The 22,007-nt window shown below is 43.6% G+C and overlaps 3 protein-coding genes across 18 annotated transcripts in view; 2 read left to right on the top strand and 1 right to left on the bottom strand.

Annotated features, from left to right (window-relative positions):
* NF1 (neurofibromin 1) overlaps positions 1-22,007 on the bottom strand; it is a 248,319-nt gene that overhangs the window by 43,459 nt on the left and 182,853 nt on the right. For all 12 annotated transcript variants that reach the window (XM_078154810.1, XM_078154813.1, XM_078154812.1 and 9 more), the window contains 2 exons: positions 3,140-3,572; positions 1,628-1,968 (listed from right to left, as the gene is read on the bottom strand). In XM_078154810.1, coding sequence (XP_078010936.1) covers positions 1,628-1,968; positions 3,140-3,572 — 774 coding nt within the window. The remainder of the gene's footprint in view (positions 1-1,627; positions 1,969-3,139; positions 3,573-22,007) is intronic.
* Positions 7,713-11,559, top strand: EVI2A (ecotropic viral integration site 2A). Its single transcript, XM_020963244.2, has 2 exons — positions 7,713-7,951; positions 10,055-11,559. Exon 2 carries the CDS (start codon positions 10,079-10,081, stop codon positions 10,775-10,777), a length of 699 nt encoding a protein of 232 aa, XP_020818903.1. The 5' UTR covers positions 7,713-7,951; positions 10,055-10,078; the 3' UTR covers positions 10,778-11,559.
* EVI2B (ecotropic viral integration site 2B) lies at positions 14,937-21,820 on the top strand. Of its 5 annotated transcripts, none has more exons than XR_013486825.1 (3): positions 14,937-15,318; positions 17,135-17,242; positions 18,073-19,905. XR_013486825.1 is itself a non-coding variant. In XM_078154809.1 (3 exons), exon 3 carries the CDS (start codon positions 19,952-19,954, stop codon positions 21,374-21,376), a length of 1,425 nt encoding a protein of 474 aa, XP_078010935.1. In that variant the 5' UTR covers positions 15,019-15,307; positions 17,135-17,242; positions 19,912-19,951; the 3' UTR covers positions 21,377-21,820. The 5 variants fall into 5 exon arrangements, 4 of the variants coding, with proteins under 4 accessions (XP_078010935.1, XP_020818899.1, XP_020818901.1 ...); XM_078154809.1 differs by lacking the exon at positions 18,073-19,905 and adding an exon at positions 19,912-21,820 and having other exon boundaries at positions 15,019-15,307; XM_020963240.2 differs by lacking the exon at positions 18,073-19,905 and adding an exon at positions 19,912-21,820 and having other exon boundaries at positions 15,019-15,318.

Below are 22,007 nucleotides of genomic sequence, written 5' to 3'. Positions count from 1 at the left end.
GTATGATTAGCCTTTACAAAAAAAAAACAAAAACACTCAAACCCAACTTAATTTATGCCATGAATAATACTTCATTCTTTCCTTATCTCCCTTTCAAACAAATGAAATTTCCAAATGGTCTGATTATTAAATATGACCCCCAATGGCTAGAAACAAAAACTGCCACCGTGAAGGGAACACATAAAATGTGCAGAGGATAATTACTAAATAAAAGCAACAGAAAAGGCATATTTTGAAAAAACCGAGGTTAGCTAGGTGGCGCAGTAGATAGAGCTCTGGCTTTGGAGTCAGGAGGACAAGAGTTCAAATCCAGCCTCAAACACTAGACACTTACTAGCTGTGTGACCCTGGGCAAGTTACTTAACCCTGACTGCCTTAAAAAAAAGAAAAAGAAAAAGAAAACCCGAGGTCCTCCTGCCCTCACCCCTGGCTCCCAAATGTAACGGAATCAAATGATGGCTTAACTACTTTGCGAAAGAGTTTTCTTTAACGAAGCATCTTTATTATATTATATAATATTACAATTACTGGTAGCTAGAAAGAAGATTTCCATTAGCAAATGGCCCTCCTCTAACTTGGCGGCTGCAATATTTTGTGGGGGTGTTGATGTGTCAAAACAGAGTTTATAGTTCACATCAACTCATTAAATAAAAACCAATATTTTTAAAGAAAACTCAAACTAATGTTCCTAAAGTATGACTACAATGGTTATCCAGAAGAGCTTCCAATCTGGAGGCTGAAGAGAAACATACAACTTAAAACCCACTTCAACAGAGAAGTCAATGTCACAGTATTATTACCAAGATTTCAGTATCTCCCACTTCAGGCATTCCTTTGATATGTGTATGCATGTCTGTGCGAACAAACTTATGTCACACACACACACACACACACACACACTCTCTCTCTCTCTCTCTCTGTGTTTCCCTGTCTCTCTCCCTCTCAATTTTGAGAACCTAAAGGATCCAATATAGAATCTGGGTCACCCTGTATCTTATGGAAACTTTTTTCTAGCCCTGAGAATTCTACTTGGAAAAATGTGGGACTGTGTATTACATACACCTGGGATAAGGAATTTTACCCTAACTATGGGATCTAAGAAACACATAAATTAATTAATTAATAGGCTTAAGCAGAACCAAGACTACACTGCTTTTGGTACCATCTATGTTTACCTTTATCAAGAATTATTTTTTTTTAAATTCTATGTGAATGGTAGGTTATACAACTTTTTGAGTTATTCCATTTCAGGTCTTCCATTATTAACCAATGACAATGTCATTTGATTCTCAGAAAACCTGAGACAGACCTTCCAACATGAGAAAACTACCCCAAGGGAGATGAGGATGGAAGAGAAGCCGAGTTAAATAGCATGTTCTTTTTTAAAGTGGCCCTTTCCTCTAAGGAGTCGCCAGGCCAGTGTCATATGCGTATGGTGACATTTCCTGGATGGCCAACATGATGGTATACGGGTGCAGATGGATCCATCCAGTCCAGGCTGCCACCGCATCCGGCATCTCAACTTTCCAATTTGCAGTGTTACAGTGGATCTGCTTAAAGCCTTTATGTCACTTTGTCAGTTACTTAAGCAGTCTGTGAAGTCTAAACAAATTTAAAAGCAAACTACCGTAAACTAGGGTCCGAGCTCCCCAGGTTAAGTAATGCAATATTCAAAAGTGTTCCGGGAACATCCTTTGGCCGGATCTTAGTGTGCTGGGGGATGGAGTCTGGCTGCGACAGCTCCCATCTAGTTCGGATGTGAATAATGGACGCAACAATGCCTTCACACTCTTGATGCATGAAGGTGAGGGGAGTGCCCTGATTGGAAATGGTCAGGGTGAACTGGTTTTCATCCACGAGACAGATTTCTTCAATCTCAGAGGCATAGTAAATATCATTCAGAAAAACTGTCTGCCCCAGGACTTTAGTTCGCTCAGACGACGTCACTTGAATCGCAGTAGAGCCAACCTGGAAAGACAAAAGCAGCCACATTCCACTAGTTAATGCACGCGCTCAGCAATCACTGCAGTGTGCTTCCTTACGGGAAGGTAAGAACCGATGGGCTGAGGAGCCAGCAGCCTGGGGGCTGGGCCCACTGATAAGCTGGCCTCTCTGCGCTCATTCCCAGGCTCTAAGGCAAGGACTCAGGAAGAGGCCCCCCAAGCTTAAGACTTAATAGATTAACGTCTTACTAAGAATTTTGTACACCCTGTACTCATACTATCTTTTCCTCACAGGATTGTTGTGAGAAGAGCAATCTGTACATCATAAAGCACTATACAAAAATGTGATTGTGGTGGTGACCTAATTTTTATTTTAAATCACCCCAAATCCTTCAGGATACTCAAAGGAAGCTGGAGAGTCTAGAGCACTAGACTTGGAATCAGGAAGACCTGAGCTCAAAGCTTACTTCAGAAACTTACTAGCTGTAGGACCATTAGGAAGTCATTTAACCGTTGCCTGAGTTTTCTCATCTGTAAAATGGGGATAATAGCACCTACCTCACAAGGTCATTATGAGGACCAAATAAGATAAACTGTGTAAAGTGTTTTGTAAACCTTAAGGTACTCTATAAATGCTAGCTAGAGTAATTTCTGCAATATCTGTATTTGGCAAATTAAGCTCTTCAGAGATAGGTACAAATACAAAGTCTGTGTTCTCACGCTTTTAAACAATTGTAATGACTATTAGGCTATGACCAAGAACTCTTGAACCACTGGCTGGACTGACTCCTTTGCCTTAAACTAGAGGCCCAGGGGCAGCTAGGCGGTGTGACGGATAGAGCTCTGGCCTCGGAGCCAGGAGGACCTGAGCCTCAGACGCTTGACACTTACCAGCTGTGTGACTCTGGCCAAGTCACTTAACCCTGATTGCCTTACCAAAAAAAAAAAAGTCCTCTTTAAAAACCAGAGTCCCATCTCTCCTCCTGCCTTTGCCACCACTTAAACGGCCCGCAATACTGCCGCTCCCCTCCGCCCCCCAGCAACCTAGCAAGTCCAGACCAGCTGGATACCCCCCAAAGACTACTCAGAGCTTCATGGGCTGCTTTTGCGCTGACTGCTACCGTGCGCCACATGGGGACACTCCGGTTTTGTGGCCCCCTTAATGAGGGCAATGGGCCACATAAAGGAGAACTTACTTTGAGGGTCACCTTGGTGTCCTTGTGAGCCAGCTTGAGAGCGCTGTTGTACACCTTGAGGTCCTCGTCGAGAGCCAAGGTGGCGGCTGGCAGCTTCTGCTGATCGTAATCGATGTGCTCGGCCAGTTTCGCGGGAGAGTCTATGAAAAAGAGTCTTTTGCTGCCCTTGAGTCCAGTGAGCAGCCTCTCGTGGTACTTGGTGTACTCCCTAACCCAAGAATTACAGTTGTAGATGTAGACCGAAGAGACGTTCTCATAAGCAAAGCCCGGGAAAACAACAAACCACTTGGAGAGGAAGTCTGTCTTAAAGCGATTGCTAGGCCCGGCGTGGGTGAGGTCCATGACAATCTCGTATGGCTTCGCATAATATGGCTTTAAAGTTAGTAAGACATGGTATATCAGCAAATCCCCGTTGATCTGACCAGTCTTGAACCTAACCGAGATGACAAAGAGAAGCTGGTAAGCCAATGGCAACCCAAGTTCACATGCAGACAAGTACTGCTAACCCTCATTCTCGTGCCCTCTTTAACAGGCGGGGAGAGAGGCAATCATAGAAAGCGACACTGCAGCTCAATTATGCAAACTCAGGACACAGATCTGAGGCTTTCACCGCTCCTAGGACCTTTGACAGTATCAATGTTCAGTGACACTCGGGAATGATGAAAAAGGGGAGCGGTGTGTACCTCACAAGAGTAACAGAGGTAAAAAGTAAAGAACAAAGGGCGACCAGGGTCATCAGAAATCTCTGCCACAAATCAGTAATCGATTGTGGCCACTAGATGAGAAACACCTACTATGTGCTGTAAGCTACCAGGGCTAGGAAGTAGTACCGTCAGCCTCCGTCTCTTCCTTTGAGGAGCTTACGCGGCGCTACTGATCGACAGATGAGTCATGGAGACGAGAGTCTGGACGGGGGAGGAGAAAGAGCATTCCAGGAGCATTCGAGGTAAAGCATGCTAAGCAAGAAAGCGTGAGTAGTTTTAGGGAACAATACGTGAATGATGTGGTGGCAGAGCGAGCAGCCGACCTGGAAAAGGGGGATGGGGCCAGTTTCTAGAGGGTCTTAAAAGGAGCTCATGGTATAAAGGAATAGGGAAGGTCCTGGGCAAAGATGGGGGCACCCAGGTGGGCCCATGAGAGGGAGACAACTCCAACCTTCACAGTCTGCTACTGCCACATGGCCCACCTACACGAGAGCACTACTGGGAGATTCAGTAGGAATACCTATGTGAAACAGGGTGAGACCTCCAACAATAACCAGAGGGACTCGGGGCAGGGAGGCCAAGAAAGGACCAGCACAAGGTGCTGAGGGTTGGAACTAGGGGGTGGGGGAAAAGGAGGGGTGTGTGAAAGGTGCTGCAGAGATAAAAGTGACACATGGAGAAAGGGAGAAGCTACAGGTCTGGACAACGGGGGACGGAGGGATTCTGAACAAAAGAGGAAAGGGTCTGGGAGTCAACATAACGAGCTCTGTTTGGACACTCTCAGTCGGCGGCGCCCGAACGAAAGCTGATGACCTTGGACTAGAGCTCAGGGGAGAGGCCCGAGTGAGATACACAGGTCTGGCAATCTCCGTGACAGAGATGGCATGGGGCAAGAACAGCAAATGATCAAAGAAAACAAAGAGGAAACACGGGACGAATGGTGGTCTAGCAAAGGAGGAGGGGAGAGTAATCAGCAGCCTAGAGGGAAAAAAGAGAGAGCGTGGACAAGAAAACCTGTGGGAGGAGTGAACTCAGGAAGGACTGAGCTACAGGGCCAAAGGCCAAAGACAAGAGGTCAAGGCTCTAGACAGAGAGAGAGAGAGAGATAGATAGATAGATATTCATATTCTTATATATAAAGATGAAAGCCAAGGGGGAGGGCTTTGTAAGCATGGGTGAGAGTTGCACATGTTGGTTGGTCACAAAAAAAGAACCAATCGATAAGGGGGTAGAAAGATTAGGGAGGAGGGGGAGTTACTAATGGGGACAATTCGCAGGAAGAGATGAGATCAAGGGCACATGGAGAGGCGTTAGCCTGGGTAAGTGAAGAGCTACCTCTTTATCAGAGACTGCAGCAAAGGAAGCAATATTTGGGGATGACAGCAGGGGAATTTGAAATGAGAAGGGGAGAAGGGTGCCATTTTGACAACTGATCTCAATTTACTATTGTGTGTGTGTGTGTGTGTGTGTGTGTGTGTGAAATATAAGACTGAAATGATGCAGGAAGAGGGCTTAGCACAACCACTGGGCTGATGGGTTAGAGAATCAGTCTGAGAGTAGTGCAAGGATTACCAGGCTGCAGTGAGTGCCCAGCTGAGATCTGATAATATTAACGTATAGCACACTCAGCAGAGTGTTGTGACAACATCACTGTCGCCGCTAACATTTTTATGACGTTTTAGACATGGAACTAAGAGCTTTACGATTATCTCACTTGATCCTCAGAATAACTGTGGGAAGTAGGTGCTATGGTTATCCTCATTTTGGAGCTGAGGAAACTGAGGCAGAGGCTAAGTTGACTTGCCCAGGGTCACCCAGCTAATAAGTGTCTGAGGCTTGATTTGAACTCTGGACTTCCTGAATCACACCCCGCACTCCAGCCACTATGTCACCAGCACCTCTTACATCCTCCAGCTCTATTCAGGAGCATGTGAGCAGAAGTGCTAGAGGTAAGACAGTGCAAGTGATCCAGAGCTGAACTTGGCAAGGCTAAAGTGAGCAGTTAAGGGGACAAGAGAATTGAGGGGAGAGGAGAGTGTACAGCTGAAACGGTTAACCAACGGATTAAAGTTAGGAAGGGAAAAGAATGCAGCCAAAACGACAGTGATGGCTTAGGAGGGTTCTGAGTGGGAAAGGTCTGAAGGTCACAGGGAGAATGAAGTCTAGGTTTATAGCAGGAGTGAGTCACAGGGAGAGATGAAGTGATAAACATGTCCCTAGAATAGTTGGGGGAGGGGGAGAGGAGCTGGAGGAATCAATCACAGGAGCTGAAACAACCAAGGAACTGGGAAGTTCCACCAGTGAGTAATTACAGGGAGGAAAGAAGGCAGTCTGGAGTAGTGAGGAACTGGGAAGGGAACCATCTGAGTCGTCTGAGAATGAAATGCAGGGGCCTAGCACTGAGACAGTAGAAGGAAGGATGAAAGGGAAGGGGGAGATCTGGCGAGGAACACGAGCAGGGAGGGAGAGGGGAGCATCAAGCAGGACTTCTAGGTCTGAGGCCCCCTGAACAGAAATGGCCATTAGACGGCTGGGTAAGTGGGATTCCAGTTGACTCAATCCATTCCAGGGGCACCCTATCACCTCAGGATAAAATAGGAACTCTTCTATTTAGCCCTTCACAAGCAGGCTCCAAGCCAGCTTCCCTGCCTCCCTGTACACTACTCCACCTTTCATAATGTATGATCCATCCAATCTGGCCTTCACTGTGTGCCTCATGCCTTTGCACTGGATCTCCCGCAGACGCGGCATGCCCTGCCTCCTTATTGCCACAGAACAGGGGACACGCCTTCCTTTGAAGATGCATCTACAGAACCATCCCTACAGCTGCCAGTGGCCTCCCTCGTATTGAACTGGTCTGTGTCAGGTTTTATTTATTCACTATATTTATGCAGTCCGGATGGCCTTGCTGTCCGTTTCAGCAAGGACTGTTTGGTTCTCTGCACAGGTATTTCTAGTGCTGAGCACAGTGCCTGCCAGGTAGCAGGTGATTAGTAAGCGCCTGTCAACGGATTGATGCTGGTAGTCATCCACAAAGAGGGTTACGGTTCATAGATTTAGAGTCTGAAGGGACTTCAGAGGTCAGCCTAATAAATCATTCCATTTTGCTGGTGAAAGCACAGAAGTGATAAGTCTATGCCCTTCTAAAGAAGAATACTTTCAATCACTTTTCAGGGTATTATCTCTATTCGATGATTTCTAGTACAACAATAGGTTAGATTTTGGGGACGGCCTTTTCGGAAACCCACGCACTCACTCCTTTACCCATGAGGGCTCTACCCATGTCTAGACAGCGAAGGTTACTGACGTTAGCCATTCTCTTGGCATCCTCTCCTGGACAAGCTCAAAGCTCAGCCATTTTCTTGTGGCAGCGCAGCTTGGAAGAGGCACAGGAAAGCTTGCTGGGGAGCATCTGATGCTACTGGCTCACTTAAAGGAACCCCAGATCACTTTTCTAGCCAGGGTTCCCCCACCACAGTCTGAAAGGCTTAGAAGTGACATCATCCTTTTTAGTGTTCTCACCACACACTGTGTCCCAGCCTGCATTATCATAAAGCTCACAATTACTCAAAGGCACAGCTCAGTTTTCTATGATAGGCAGAAAGACCCTTATTGCCAGCGGCACTAGGGTCAGGGATCAGGTGAGGCAGTCTAGACCCTGCCAATGTGCCTGTTGCTGAGGCTCTTTCTACTCTCTGACGGAGGATGCTATCTCCTAAGTGCACGGGCTGGATGCCTTGGGAGGCAGGTCCAGAGAGTTCGAGGTGAGGACGGGTCAATGGAAAACCTTCCCTGCCCCGCCCTGAAGGCGGGGATTTGTTCACAAAGCTTCCTGTCAGGCCTGAGGCAAATTGGATGCGATGGAGGGTTTTTTCCCTCCTCTGACATGTGCTTGAGCTGCAGCTGAAAGGAAATGTGTCATCTGTGGTTTTCGTTTTCAAAGTGGAGAGCTCGCAGCCTGCCGCCCTCCTTGCTGCAGATTTATTTCAGTTTTCACACTCTCCATCTCCTGTGAGCTCAGGTTTTTGTCAGCGTGTTTCCAGAAGAGCCAGAGAAGCAGGGGCTAAAACGCTTCCTTTACTATCAGATTCTGAGGAGCTCCTGGAAGGTATGTCACAAAGACCTTTTCTTATGCTCAGCAGGGCTGGTGCTCCAGGAAGAGCTGCCAAGGGCACTTCCCTAGCAAAGACTCTCACTAATAAAATAAGGCTATTAACCACTGAAGAGATGAAATGTCTTCTTCAAACAGGTTGGAGGTTTTGCCTAGGATTGCCAAATTTCCCATGAAAAATGGAGTCCAAAAGTTACTAACATTTTGATTAAACAGTATTAGAAAAGTAACTTCTTGTGGCCGGGCATGCTAGATTTTACCCTGAACTCACCCACAGCTATTTCTAAAACATAATCTTGCCATGAGAGAGAGAGAGACAAGTGAGGAGCTCCCAAGAGTCCTTCATCTCGATCAGGGTCTATGTGAAGCCCTCACTTGGTGAGGCCGGTTTGTTTACTTCGGGGTGGTGGACCATCTGGCCAGAGACAATGAACAGTGGGGCCCATTGTGTGTCCAGTGGTGACCACTGTCATCATTTGGCAATGTGCAAAGATGTGTGCTTGGGGACAGGGCACAGTTAACGAACTATAAAGTGGTCATGAGTAAACACATTTCATAAGTTCAAAACACCTAATGCAGATGAGCACTCCCAATGGAAAGTCTTTGACTGAACTTAAAGGTCTTTCTTTTTGCAACTGACTCACCACTAAGTGCTTGAAAATAATTTTACATGTAAGATTTTGGATAGCTAATTTCTAACTCTTCTATACGGTTAATTACAAAAAGGTAACACGTCTCCTAAAGACTCTGCCTTAACATCTAAACTTGAAAAAAAAAATCAATAATAAAATAAAAAGCCTATATGAACTCACAATCCCAAAATTCAGCTAAATCTTAACACATCTTATAAGATTTCCACCACGCCCTTTTGTCTCAGTTAAACAGAAAATTCTAAAGGTCAAATTTGAGTTGGGTATTCTGTCTCTTGTGTGGGATTCAACAATATAATCCTATTAGTTTTTTTCAGAGTACAGCTCTGTGCAAAACGGTACACAAATAACACACCTAACAAAATATGTGTTTTCTTGAACAAGACACGCTTTTCATTGAAAATCTGTGCTGGGCTCTTACTAGAAGCAATGTGGCTTATTAATCTAAGAAGGCAATCAAGTCTGTTTGCCTCTCCTTCCCAAGAAAACCCAACCATAAAACATAAAGCTAAGTAACTGTTAAAAAAAAAAGTCATGATTGTTCAACTTGTCTTTCTCAAAGGCAAACAAACTCCTTTCCTCTGAGATTCTGCTTATGCCCTGAAACAAGCTGCACATTTTCAATGAGCCAGGATGAGTCCTGCTTCTTTTTCCTCTGTACTGTTGTGATTTTCAATCTAACAAAATGGCCCGGCCCTCATAAAGCAGGGGAAAGCAGAAGCAAGGAGTGAGAAGGATGTGTGCTGGAGATGGGGGTGGGTGTGGGTGTGGGGGCAGGGATGGAAATGACTTCTCCACAGCCAAGTTAGATGGTCTTCAAGAAATAAATTTGGTTCACTGTGTTCCACTGAAATGAATGATCATAATGACTAATTAAAAGAATTCTGGTTTTTATTCAAATTAATTGCCTAGTTGTTTTTCTCTTCTATCCCAAGGCAAAATGTCTCCTAGTTCGACTTCTCCTTTTACAATAAAGACAGTCATACATTTTGCTTAGAGGGTGGGGAAGTTTTTGCAAAGGATCCTTAACCATAGGAAAAAAAAAAAGGAATTAAAAAAAGTAAAAGCAGAAGCAAATGACTCAAAGCTGAAGTCTGGCCTGCCTGAAAGGAAGAAATGACCACAGAGCTCCCTTGTGCACAACATTTAAAAATGATTAATACTCTTTGTAATGCTTTCTTCCTCCATCTTCCTGCATTTAGAAGCATAACTGAGACACTTAAAGGTTCCCTAATCCAGCAGCCCAAGCATCAAGGGTGTGTAATTCAGTTAAACTGGAGTTCATTCAACTAGGTCAGGGAAACCTTAAACATGCATGTGCTACAAAAACAAATACTTATGTTCTACTTGTAACATCACAGCTTCTCCTTATTTAGACTAAAACTATTGCAAACTAACACCTTAGTTCTATTCCTTGATCACTTAATTAACTGTATTTATAACCCAACAGACTGATTACCAGGTGAGCTTGGCCATGGAACCCACAGGATGTTACCTGCATGCTGCTCTTCTGGCAACCACCATCTTTTCCTGGCTTCCTCAAGCGAAAGCAAACGCCACGTCCCCCTGGGTTATCAACAGTACCGACTGGGACCCCAGCCTTCAGAATAACACAAACACAAACGGGGATGGACGCCCCATCAACCCCGAGACTCCAGAAACAGAGGTGGCAAATGCTCCCAGCACACCCCAGGTGAGGACACCACGACCTCACCCCTGGTCCTTAGCTCCTCCATTTGGACACGCCCTCAACACACCTTCTCCTCCTAGGGACAGCAGCACTCCCACAACACAGAGCTTCGAGCGCACCAGCAAGAGCCCGGACGACGTCTTTAAAAGGGACATTTGTGAAGACAGCAACAACAAAATGGCCATGCTGGTGTGCCTGATCATCATTGCGGTGCTCTTTCTCATCTGCACCCTCCTATTTCTGTCCACTGTGATTCTGGCAAACCGAGTGTCTTCACTCAAGCGATCCAAACAAGTCTGTAAGCGACAGACAAGAAGCAACGGGGACTTTCTGGCAAGCAGCGGCCTGTGGCCAGTGGAATCGAACACTGGGAAAAGAGCAGAACAGCTCACGGGGCCCCGGCTGATGCTGCAGGCCACCGGCACCCTCTCCCTTCCAAGGGAAAGAAAAGACAGCGGAGCAACAGAGAAACTCACCCACTGAGAAAGGGGTAAATGAGAGGGATCAATAAAGTGAGGCTGTGAAGGCTTCCAGCAGAAATAGAGGAAGCTGGTATTTTTACTGCTGGTAGCCTAGAATGTGACATGGCAAACCTGGAAACCAAAGGTCAGTCAGGAAGGATGAAAGGGAAAAGTATGCCTGCCTAGGGGACCAGTCAGCAGATCGGGTTCTAATCCTGACTCTTCTACGACTGTGTAGCCCTGGCCACGTCACTTGCCCTTTATTAGGGGCCTCAATTTTCTGATCTATAGGGTGAGAATGTTTGGACTACATGTAGGGCCTATGATCCCATTCAGTCAAATCCTAAGAGCTACACACTTTTATTATGATGCTAAAGATTTCACAGGCTTCACAGGACACAGATCAAGAAGGCACTCGAGATATTAAGTAACCAAAGATGCTGGAAGGTTTTAAAAATAAGGCAGCAAAGAACGTGGAATGTAGAGAAACGAAGGAAGGGCTAGCAGGAGACAGACTGAGGGAAACAAACATTCACCATGTTCAGCAAGAGCACTTGGTAGAAACTCCATCTGGATCTGGTCAAAATAACTGACACGTGCCTAGTTTAGTTCTAGCCTCATAACCAGCTGCCTGCTGCTCTACCTGGTAACAGCAGCCATCACAATTCTAACTCACCTAAAGGTCTATGGTCTGACGCAGCAATGCCTTCCACGGCCACAAAGCTTGTTGTCAGTGACGTGTTGATCTTTCCATTATGTGCAAGAATTCAGAAAGCTTATTAAAATGCTATTTTACATGATAAATACTGGAGTCAATCTTTCACTCTGTGCTGCATAAAAGCGGACGACAGTAACCTTGTGACCACGTACACTTGCTCCTTGAAAACACTGTCTACACTCCCCATGCCAACCTCCTTGCTGTCTGCTCCCCTCCAGCTCATTCCTCCAGCCTCCAACTCAAGCTAGTCTTTCCCAGGTCACTGATGGTGATGGGATGGCCAAGCTGCCATCATCCTGGCTCTCTCTGCGGAGTCAGATGCTTCCTTCTCATTATTTTCCGTTCCACTCTTTCCCCTGAAAGAGTCGAGCTTCTCGAGGCCAAGGACTCTTTCACCTTTTTGTATTTCTACAGGCCTGCACAGTGTGCTTGGAACACAGTGAGCACTTAATAAATGCATGCTGAATGATAAACTGATTCCCCTCCTTCCCCTCCCCTCCTTTATACACGATGACCCATCCCACAGCGCAAACTACAATCCTTCTGCCCAGGACTTCCAAATCAACACGCCCATTTTCAACATAAGCATCAGACCCCTATGTCCAGCTGCAGCCTGAGGATCTTGCCAGGTCCTCCAACTAAACCTGCACAAAATAAAAAACTGACCACGTCTGACCTCCCGAATCTGTCCTGTTTTGTGTAGGGGGGAAAACCAGCCTTTCACACTCGGAGTCCTTGGCTCTGAGACCACAGGGACTCCCCAACCAGCTTCCTCCTTCCCTCCCCAACACACCAGTGCCAGGCTGATCTGATCCCATCACTCTGCGGCTAAGAGTTCCCAATTTCTCCAGTGCCAAGCTCCTTAGCCTGCCACTCGAGCCCCTCCGTCGCCTCCCAACTGCCTTTATTCTACATCATTCTCCTTCACTTACTCTACTACACGCTCAGTCTAGCAGCTTTCCACCCTGCCTCGGCCTCCTAACAATCACTAGGCCTCTAGGGCCTTCCTTGCCCAATGCTGCCTGGTTCAATGCCCTCCAGGGAATCAATCTCTCTCTCTCTCTCTCTCTCTCTCTCTTTTAAGGCAATTGGGGTTAAGTGACTTACCCAGAGTCACACAGCTACTAAGTGTCAAGTGTTTGGTCTGAGTCTGGATTTGAACTCAGGTCCTCCTGACTTCAGGGCTGGTGCTCTATCCACTGCGCCTCCAGGAAATCTCCCTTGCTATCTCTACCTACTTCTTTGGATTGTTATTAGTACTTTCAACCTCTCTAAGCACTTTTATCTACTCCTATTAAATTATAAATTCCTTTTATCTTTGGGTACCAAGAGCTTTCCCATGGGGCTTTGCATATATAGTAGGCTCCTGTGTCTGTTGACAGAACCTTACAGCAAAAGTCCAGGCAAGATCCATTAGAAATCCAGGACAGTGAAACCGAACACTGTGTAACTCTGATGACTGGGCTTGCCTCCAGAACAGAGGAGGAAATGAAGCTCTCTCCTTTCCCTGGAGAAGCGGGGGGCTAGAGACATCGAATGCTGCCTGTGCTGTCTGAAGGACTGATGTGGCCCGTGGTTTTGCTGATTTTTTTTCATTTTCAGTCACCAGAGAAGGCTGGGGGTGAGGAACTGGGCAGAGTATGAGAGCACTGTAGGATAGGACTGCTGTAAAAAAAAAAAGCTAATGATAAAATTTTGTTTTGCTTTTTTTTTTTAAAGAAAAGGACCAAAGGCCAGTAATATGTTAGTTCTAGAAGCACCCAAAGGCCAGAGGCAAATATAAAAGGACTTCTGCATGGCCTTCCTTCATGAGCTGATTATTTTAGAAATTCTGAATGACATTAAGGGCATCACAACGACTTCCCCAAACGGCCCAAACAATATCTGACGATGCCCTCAGAAAGAAAGAGACAGCAAGGAAAAAAGTCCCCCCCAAAAGGCATTGGAAAGCACAAGATCCCCATCCCGGACAATCCTCCCTTAAACATTACTGGATGATTTGGTGAAGGGACAAATCAAAAGTGACACGAGCCAGCCACATGTGGCTGGCACCACGTTGTTGAAGCTGCTTTGCCACAGGTGTCCCTTTTCACTGAGCACACACTCGTCAAACTCTCATCCCCATATGAAGCCATTAAGCTGGGGCTTTGTGACAAGAGCCATCCAGGTGCAGATTTTACATTTTTACCAATTACACTCCTGGTCTTATTTCTCCATTAAGTCAAATGTCATTCCCCTCAGTCCCATCTTAAAAAAAAAATTTAAAAAAAGGAAGAATAAATATGCACTTAAGCAAATGACAATGCTAGATAGGTGTACCTAATTTAACAAAAATTACCTACTCAAGAAAAAGGAGATACTATATAGTGAAAAAAAATGGTGGTAGAGTTGAGTGAGGACAGTCATGGGTTTCAATACTTACTATTTAATGACAACTCACTTAATTCTGAGACTCAGTTTCCTCGTTTGTAAAATGGGAAACAAATTACACTTTTGTTATCAACCTCACTGATTTTTTGTGAGGGAAAGCACTACAGAAATGGAATTTGTAAATGACCATTTTACTTCTGCTGGATGGATTTTTAACTTCAGACAAGCTAAATTATAAAGTAACAAATCAGGAAAAAATTGGTATCTGAATTACCAAAATCTCAAAGTTATATTTTTTTCACTCATCTCAAACATTCTAAAGCTGGGATTCTTAATCTTTGTTGTGTGTCCTTGGGTAATCTAATGATATCTATGGACTCTTTTTCAGAATCACGTGTTTTAAATACATAAAACTATAAAGGAAACCAATAACACTGAAATATCATTATCAAAATATTTTTAAGAAGACAAATTAAGCAAGCTTTGGCTTAAGGATTCCTGCCCTAGAAGTTCTAGACCACACCTTAAGAGCTGGAAGTGACCATATCGGCTATCTAGTACAACTTCCTTATCTTACAGGCCTAGTTTGAGGCCCAGTGTGACGTGACTTGCCACACTTACACAGGTCCTAAGCGGAAGAGCCAAGATTAGAACCCAGGTCCTCTGGGCACCCTGCACCATACCACCACTTCTTAAGTAATGACACCTAAGCATTATGATCGGCTGAAATAAAGGAATCAGGACAATTTCTGATTGCAAGTTTAAGTAAAAGGTGCTATCTTTATATTCCTTCTGTAGATCAAATATTCTTCATTAAAAGGGACTGCCTCCACCAGCAAGGGCATTTACAGTTAATCATTTGTCATGAATGTTGATGGTGCTCCAGCAGCCACTTTACTGACATAATCTCCACTAGTTCTTGGTAACTGCCACACTTGACAGGGAGACATATTTTGGTAACAACTTGATGTCTTCTATTTTCTGATAGTACCAGATATCACTAGTCTTCTGACGGTCAGCTTAACTGGTAGATTTTTTAAAATTCATTTTTAAATGAACATTAGTCACATCATTAAGAAAACAATTTCACCTGATGATCTCAGAGACGTCCAGAGGAAATGTAGACACAGTCACAGAGACAGAAGTCTCCTTTTTCCTCAGGGCTAGCTCTGCATGGCCCCTGAAGCAGGCATGTCAATTCCCCGAGGTCTAACTGTCTATTTGTCAGCGGATGCCCAGGGCTCACAATATTTCGGGAGCACCTGTGAGTGGGTGCTGAGTTCGATGTGCATCGGGTGAATCATTCTTTCTGTTACTCTCTACACGGCCCGGAGCAATAGTTGCTTCACTTCCTCCTCCTCCTCCTCAAACCTCTCCACAGCCTCCATCTTCAAGTGGGTTCAGCAACAACTTCTGTTTTCTTTGTCAAACCATCGATATGGCCATCCCTCGCTGACAAGAAAGGTACGGCGGAGGTAAGGAGCAATTTTCTTGTGGGCATTTATCTTTGGGTTTCTCTTTGTTTTATGCTGGTTTCCTATTAAAATTAATAATTGATATTCTTCATTGGCCTGGAGGATGGCCAAATTGCTTTTATTAACTACACAGATAGGCTGATGAGGCTTTCAATCTGTTTCTTATCGTGTACATCAAAATGGAAACAAACAAAATCAGCTATTGAACTCTGCTAGCAGGAGCACTTTTAGCTGAAGTCCAAAATATCCATAATTCTAAGGAACTTTCTTAGTAAGGCTTTACTTGAGTGGCAAAAGGCATTCACCTGCAATTTATTAATGAATTGTTCCATGTTTAAAATCATAAAAATTTCCAAGTGCAGAGAAACCTGAATAAACCAGAAAACTGAGGATAGCAGCAATATGATCATATGCACTGAAAATAGACCCACAACATGAGGAATCTGACATTTTATTTTCCTGAAAAGTTGAACTTTTGGTTTGAGATATTTCAGAATCTTAAAATTGTCACTGACTACTGTTATTTAAAAATTACCAAAGTCCACAACCAGGAAATGAGAACATTCATGTTCTTTTCATTTCATTTTTAAAAGACTTCCAAAAAAAAAATCTAACTACCAAATTATCAATGAATTATTCATCATTGTCTTTTCTCGCCAAAACTGAATTTTGTAGCTTGAGCTGTGGCAATTATGTACAAATATAACTGAAGAAGAGAAAGGGCAAATGTAGTCACCAGGAGTGAGGGCTTTCAGTTCCTTGGCTGCCTCCCCCCAAAACCTCACAGAATCATGGTGTTTCAGAACTGGAAGGAACCTGAGATAACACTGGACAATCTGGGGCAAATTTCTTCATCTATAAATTGAGGCGAAAGGATGGAGCACTCTTTAAATTGGCTCATGGCTCTGTGTCTTTACATGACTATTTAGAGGCAGACCAGTTACCAAAATAGTTACCTGATGCTTACTGCTCTAGTCCCTGGATGCTGATCACACTTCCTAAAGACAAATTTAGGCAGAGTGGACTTTTGCTCGCAGTTCTGTTTACTGCCTTAAAATGATCAAATTAAATAATAAAATTCTGAATTTCCCCAATCTGCACATAAAAAAGGTACAAAGAACCTGGCCTCATAGAGTACTAAACAAAACAATGTTTGCAACAAACCCTATCGCAGTTAACATCTGTTGATTTATTACTTTGGAATAAGTAAACATTATCAAAATTTAGGCAATAAAGATGCCTGCTCTGAGGGAATTGGATACTACAAAGTATTCCTGGTTTTTTTTTTAATCTGAAAATGCTCTATAAATTTACTGTATGTACAAATAGTAGGAATTATCAGATAGTAAGTAAATTTACTTCATAAGGACAAGGTAATACTCCTATAATGTCTCCCTATAAAGGCTCCTATGTTGTCTCTCCATGAAATTTTTTTAATTTTTAAAAATTAATTTAATTCTGAACTTAAACACCAAATCAAATTAGCATTCCCATATATGTAATCAAACAGAAGACTGTACATGAAGCTAGAAACCCCTAATGTGTCCAAATCTGATTTTAAAATTTTACTATTCAAGATTCTTTTGTACCTCCTCCTTTAAGATGTTAATTCACAACCATAAAAGTGGTATTTACCCACAGTGATTTCCCTATTCTCAGATTCTTCAAAAATGCCATTCCTGAATTTAGGCGATGTTTAAGGATGTTTTCTTTCTATTTTTAAATTATTTCGAGCTTGATGCTACCTGGATGTAATGGGAAGCAAATGCTAAACAAAGTTGCCTTGTTTTCTTAAAATAAAATCTATGCTTTACAGAATGGCCAGCCTGAATAAAAACTCGTGATGTGACTCCACAACTCTACTGTTCTATCCACTGTACCACCAGCTGCCTCTATTTACCCTATGATGTTCAAGATAACTAGAGTAACTATTCTCCATTTATCCCTAATCTTATTTCATAGCTACTGCATCTTGACCATATGTTACTGATCATTTAGTGTGCTGTTCTTCTTCTTTGGGGGGGGGCGGCGGCTGGGGAGGGTGATTTGCAGGGTGGGACTATAAATCTGTTATGAAGAATACACTGGTTCCCTGGAAACTTCACCACCCTGTAGCTTCAGATACTTATTAGATATGTGTCCTTGGGAAAGTCACTGAACCTCTGTTTGCCTCAGTTTCCTTATCTATGAAACGGGGATGATGATGAGGATTGAATGTGATTTAAAAAAAAATTGTAAAGTGCCTAGCACAGTGCCTGGCACATGGTCAAATTAGCTATTATTACACTATTATTAAGTAGGATGAAAGTCCAGTATCAGATCAGTGATGTGCATTTACGTGAGATAGTTGGCTTAGACATTAAGAAGTATTTCTTGGGGCAGCTAGGTGGCACAGTCAAGAGAGCACCAGCCCTGGATTCAGGAGGACCTGAGTTCAAATCTGACCTCAGACATATAACACTTACTAGCTGTGTGACCCTGGGCAAAGTCACTTAACCCCACTGCCTAACCAAAAAAAAAAAAGTAGTATTTCTTAAATATGATTGTGAAACATGGAGAAAACATTTGAAATTTTCTTCTGGAGACTGGGAGAGAACTAGACATGGGGGGTGGTGTTAAGTGCAGGTTTTGCTTTTTTGGAGGTCCTTTCAGAAAGCCAATGGGTCACCAGGAGAGCTGTAACGGGCAGCCAAGGGGATGGCACTCTCTTGCCGCTTTTCTAAATGTGTGTGTTTCTGTCTTCCATGAGAACAGCTGAAGGCTGGTAGGAGATACCACATTACAACACGTATGTTCCCCACCCCAGTGTTCACGGTTCAGCAGCTTGTCACAAGGAGAATCACACTGATCTCAGGGGTTCAAGTCTTGCCCCTTATCACCCCAGGAGTTTCACCAATGCCAGCACTGCAAAACAGACAGTGTCGGGGGGAGTGAGGAAGCGGTCCAGGGCTTTGGAGCAGAGCAGGTATACTACTTAAACAGCAGGGGAATCGACGCTTTTAAAAAAGCTGTGGTTATTTCTCCTTTCCTGTTGACAAGAAAGGGTGTGAACATAAAACAGAATCTTATACATTTGAACAGGTTCCTTAGAAGTTGTTCATTCTAATGAATTTTTAGTTAACTGGAACAAAGAATATTACACTGAACTTTATTTTTAAGTAAAGCCACAAAATGGCAAATACCTTGTGGCTGAATACACTTGTAAAATTTCATGTGTCTATTTTCTGTTGATTCAAGAATTGTCAGGAATGTTTTCCAAGGAAGCCAACTTTTTATCATTCATACTAACAGGGATAGCAGGAATAACTCAACATTTTGTTGAAGCCAAAGGCTATAATGGGTGCCTCCTCTAGAATTCTTACCCAAGTTGATCAACAACATTCATCAAACGGGAGCAGGGCCCTGGGAGAAGGCTGGATTGCAAAATCAAGGACCAAGGTTCAGATCCAGCTTGGCCACCCCTATCATCCTTCACCCCTCAAGGCCTCGGTTTCCTCAACTATGAAATTAAAGACTTGGCCTAAATGATCTCCAAGATCCCTGCCAGCACTAATGCAGGGTTCTATGACCCTCAAAGCTAACTTGGATTTTTAGAGGCATTAATATAGAACATAAACTAGTAACAATTTCATTTCCGTCTTTGTATCCCCATTACCTACCACAGTGCCTGGTATATAGTGGGTATTCAATGAATACTTGCTAATAGGATACTAGGTGAGACAGTGGATAGGGTTATTTTAAGGCATTTCTAAAACAAAGCATGGCAATTTTAATACAGTCAGCCTTTGAAATCATAATTGTCTATGCTTGACTTCTTAAGAATTAAGGGTGAAATATGTCCTTGATAAATTACAATGAGCACATTCACTTTAATGTAAGCAGAAAGCCTAAAATGATTGTTAAGTAAGTTTTCTGTATAAATTAGTATCAAATAAAAGTCAAGTCAAGGCCATGAGAGACGGGTCACCAGCAACAATGCTGCAGATTGGAGGAAGCAGAGGCCATTGTACTCAGTGATGAGATGGATGATCACTGGATGCTTCAGAGTACAAAGAGTACAAGTGCAGGTGAACCCCATGTTGCAAGTGCTTTAAGTGAATAGCAAGTGGGGACAGCCATCGCACAATGAGACACTTGGCAGTGAAATAAGGGAAAATAACTGGGCAGCTGGATTAAATGAGGGGTGGAGAGTTTACTTGTTTTACTTTAGAATCAGGGAAATTTATGCCAACATAGTAGGAACAATTGGTCCCTGAATGAGGAAAAGTTCTCTGCATTAGTTTTTGGTGTATTGCAAACACTTTGAGGATCTGTCTTTTCTTCGGTTTGAGTACTCCTTTCACTGGTTTGAATTGCAAACCTCCTCTGTCTTCGTAAATCACTTTCATGTGACTGAAAAGTACACCACCACATAGTGAACTCGGGCAGCTTGACAATGAGTTCGTCCGTACAATGGTCCTCAATAAACAGCATACAGTCCGTTAGTGACATTTCACTGCATCACTTCTAAATGTAGAGATAAAGTAAACCCAGGCTAGCTATGACACCCCCCCCCCCAATGATAACTAATTGTTCCTCTGTTTTCTTTTACAGTGGGGGAAAAAATTGCCTTCTTATGGTTTAGGCTTTTGAAATGGATCCCAAGCATTTCATCCTAATGCTCTTCTGTGGCTACTTGACAAACAGAATCCTAACAGAGACACACGCATACTCAACAGTCTCACCTCAGACTACTCCTTTTAAATCATCAATATCAGATACATCAGCTAATTTTGGAAATGGAACAGAGAACCCTCTCAGTCAACCATTACAACCGATCAACATTCCTTCAGAACAACCACCACCATCACCCACCTCCAAGACCCCTGGGCAACCACCAATTTCACCTGTCCCTGGATCCTCTGGACAACTACCAGCATCAACTGCTCTCACTTCCTCTGGACAACCACCATTATCATCCACCCCCAAGTCTTCTGGTCAAATACCAGTGACACCTGTCCCCAAGTCCTCCAGTCAGCCAACAGCATCACTTGTCTTCAATTCCACCAGGCAACCACCAGAATCACCCATCCCTAACTCCTCCAGTCAATCACCAGGATCATCTGTCCCCAACTCTACTAGGCAACCATCAGCATCATCTGGCCCCAACTCCACCAGGCAACCACCTGTAACAGCAGTCCACAGCTCCTCCAAGAAACCACCAGCATCATCATCCGGCCCCAGCTCCACTAGGCAATCAGCAACCACAGTCGTTACTCCAGAATTCAACTATGAAGAGAATAACAATACCCCCCAAACAAAACCTCAAAGCTCTACTGCCAATTCAATAGCTGCTCTGTTGATTGGCACAATTCTAACTTTTATGATAGTCACTATATTTATGATTGTACTCTGGAAATGTGTTAGAAAACCAATCCTCAATGACCAAAACTGGGCTGGCCGGTCTCCCTTTGCAGATGGAGAAACTCCAGATATGTCTATGGACTACAGCAGAGAAAATGGAAAATCCATAAAACGTTCATCAATTGTTTCACTTGAGATCTGGAAACCAAACAAAAGCATGCTCTTAGCAGATGATTTGGATGTTAAATTGTTTAATTCAAGTGAAAATCTTGATGAATGTCCTAAGTCAGACGCGGAGAAAATGAAAGACGGACCAAATGGGACATCAGACGAGAGCGCTGACAGACTGACAGTTGGCACTGCTATTTCTTCTTCAGAGGAGACGGAATTGACTCCAGCTCCTCCTCTTCTTGATTTAGATGGGCCAGAAAATCAGAAGCCTGACTCATCTAACTCGCTTGAAAATGACTTCTCTCATTGGCCACCTCCTCTGGACTGTCTCGACTCTGAGTTCAGGCAGCCAATTCCTCCTCTCTCTGACTCTCCCGAGCTGCCCCCTCCTCCAGAAGCTCTCCTCAAAGACCAGGAGGAATACAACACAGAAGTTCAGAACGCAGCTTCACCCACAGTAGAGACCCAGCTTCCTATTCCTGACGACTCCAGTCAGCAAGCCTTGGCTGAATCACTGCCGCCACCACCTGCAGAATTATTGTGAACGATCACAGCTTGCTGATGTGAAGACGTTTCAAAAAGATTAGCTTTATTTCTTCCCTTTCAATGATGGGGAAAATGAACTGCCAACCAACTTAGACTTCCTTTCAATCTGCTTAAAACTCTCCTAAATTCATGTAAATATTAGAAAGTGCTTCCCCTGGAGTAGAAAGTCTTGTCTGACACTTGACTATTTGCTGAGTTTGGCACAGTTATGTAACTGCTAAATTTCAAAGCACAGAAAATATCTGCTTAATGTTTAAAGTTAACAGATAGCTCTCTGCTCAGGAGTTTTACAAGCTAGTTGTCATCTTTACAGTAATAAAAGAGGGCCTGTAACAACAAGGAGTTGTACTAAATTTCTCAGAAGTTATAATCTGCAAGATGTCATCATTTTGTAAGATGTTTATATCCATTTCTTCAACTGAATTAAAACACTTTAAATGTAGTGTCTGTCTTCAGTGACTTAGCTATTTCAGAAACACCTAGATTTCTAAGATACACAGGGTACCTCTTGTTATGGAAGATTAGTTCCTGAAAGGATGAATGGAAATTTAATTTGTGTAAATAAATCTTATCTTCTTAATGCTTAGCACCTGAATTTCAAAGATATATGTCCCTACAGAGGAGGGAAA

Source organism: Phascolarctos cinereus, unplaced genomic scaffold (genome assembly GCF_003287225.1).
Source record: "Phascolarctos cinereus isolate Bilbo 61053 unplaced genomic scaffold, phaCin_HiC Scaffold_5;HRSCAF=322, whole genome shotgun sequence".
In the NCBI taxonomy this organism is placed as follows: domain Eukaryota; kingdom Metazoa; phylum Chordata; class Mammalia; order Diprotodontia; family Phascolarctidae; genus Phascolarctos; species Phascolarctos cinereus.
The sequence above is the reverse complement of the archived record's forward strand: the minus strand, read 5'-3'. Positions and strand labels throughout refer to the sequence as shown.

What these genes read in the sequence shown, in the direction of transcription:
- EVI2A (XM_020963244.2), top strand. Translation starts at nt 10,079, where the DNA reads ATGGAACCCACAGGATGTTACCTGCATGCTGCTCTTCTGGCAACCACC.
- EVI2B (XM_020963242.2), top strand. Translation starts at nt 19,952, where the DNA reads ATGGATCCCAAGCATTTCATCCTAATGCTCTTCTGTGGCTACTTGACA.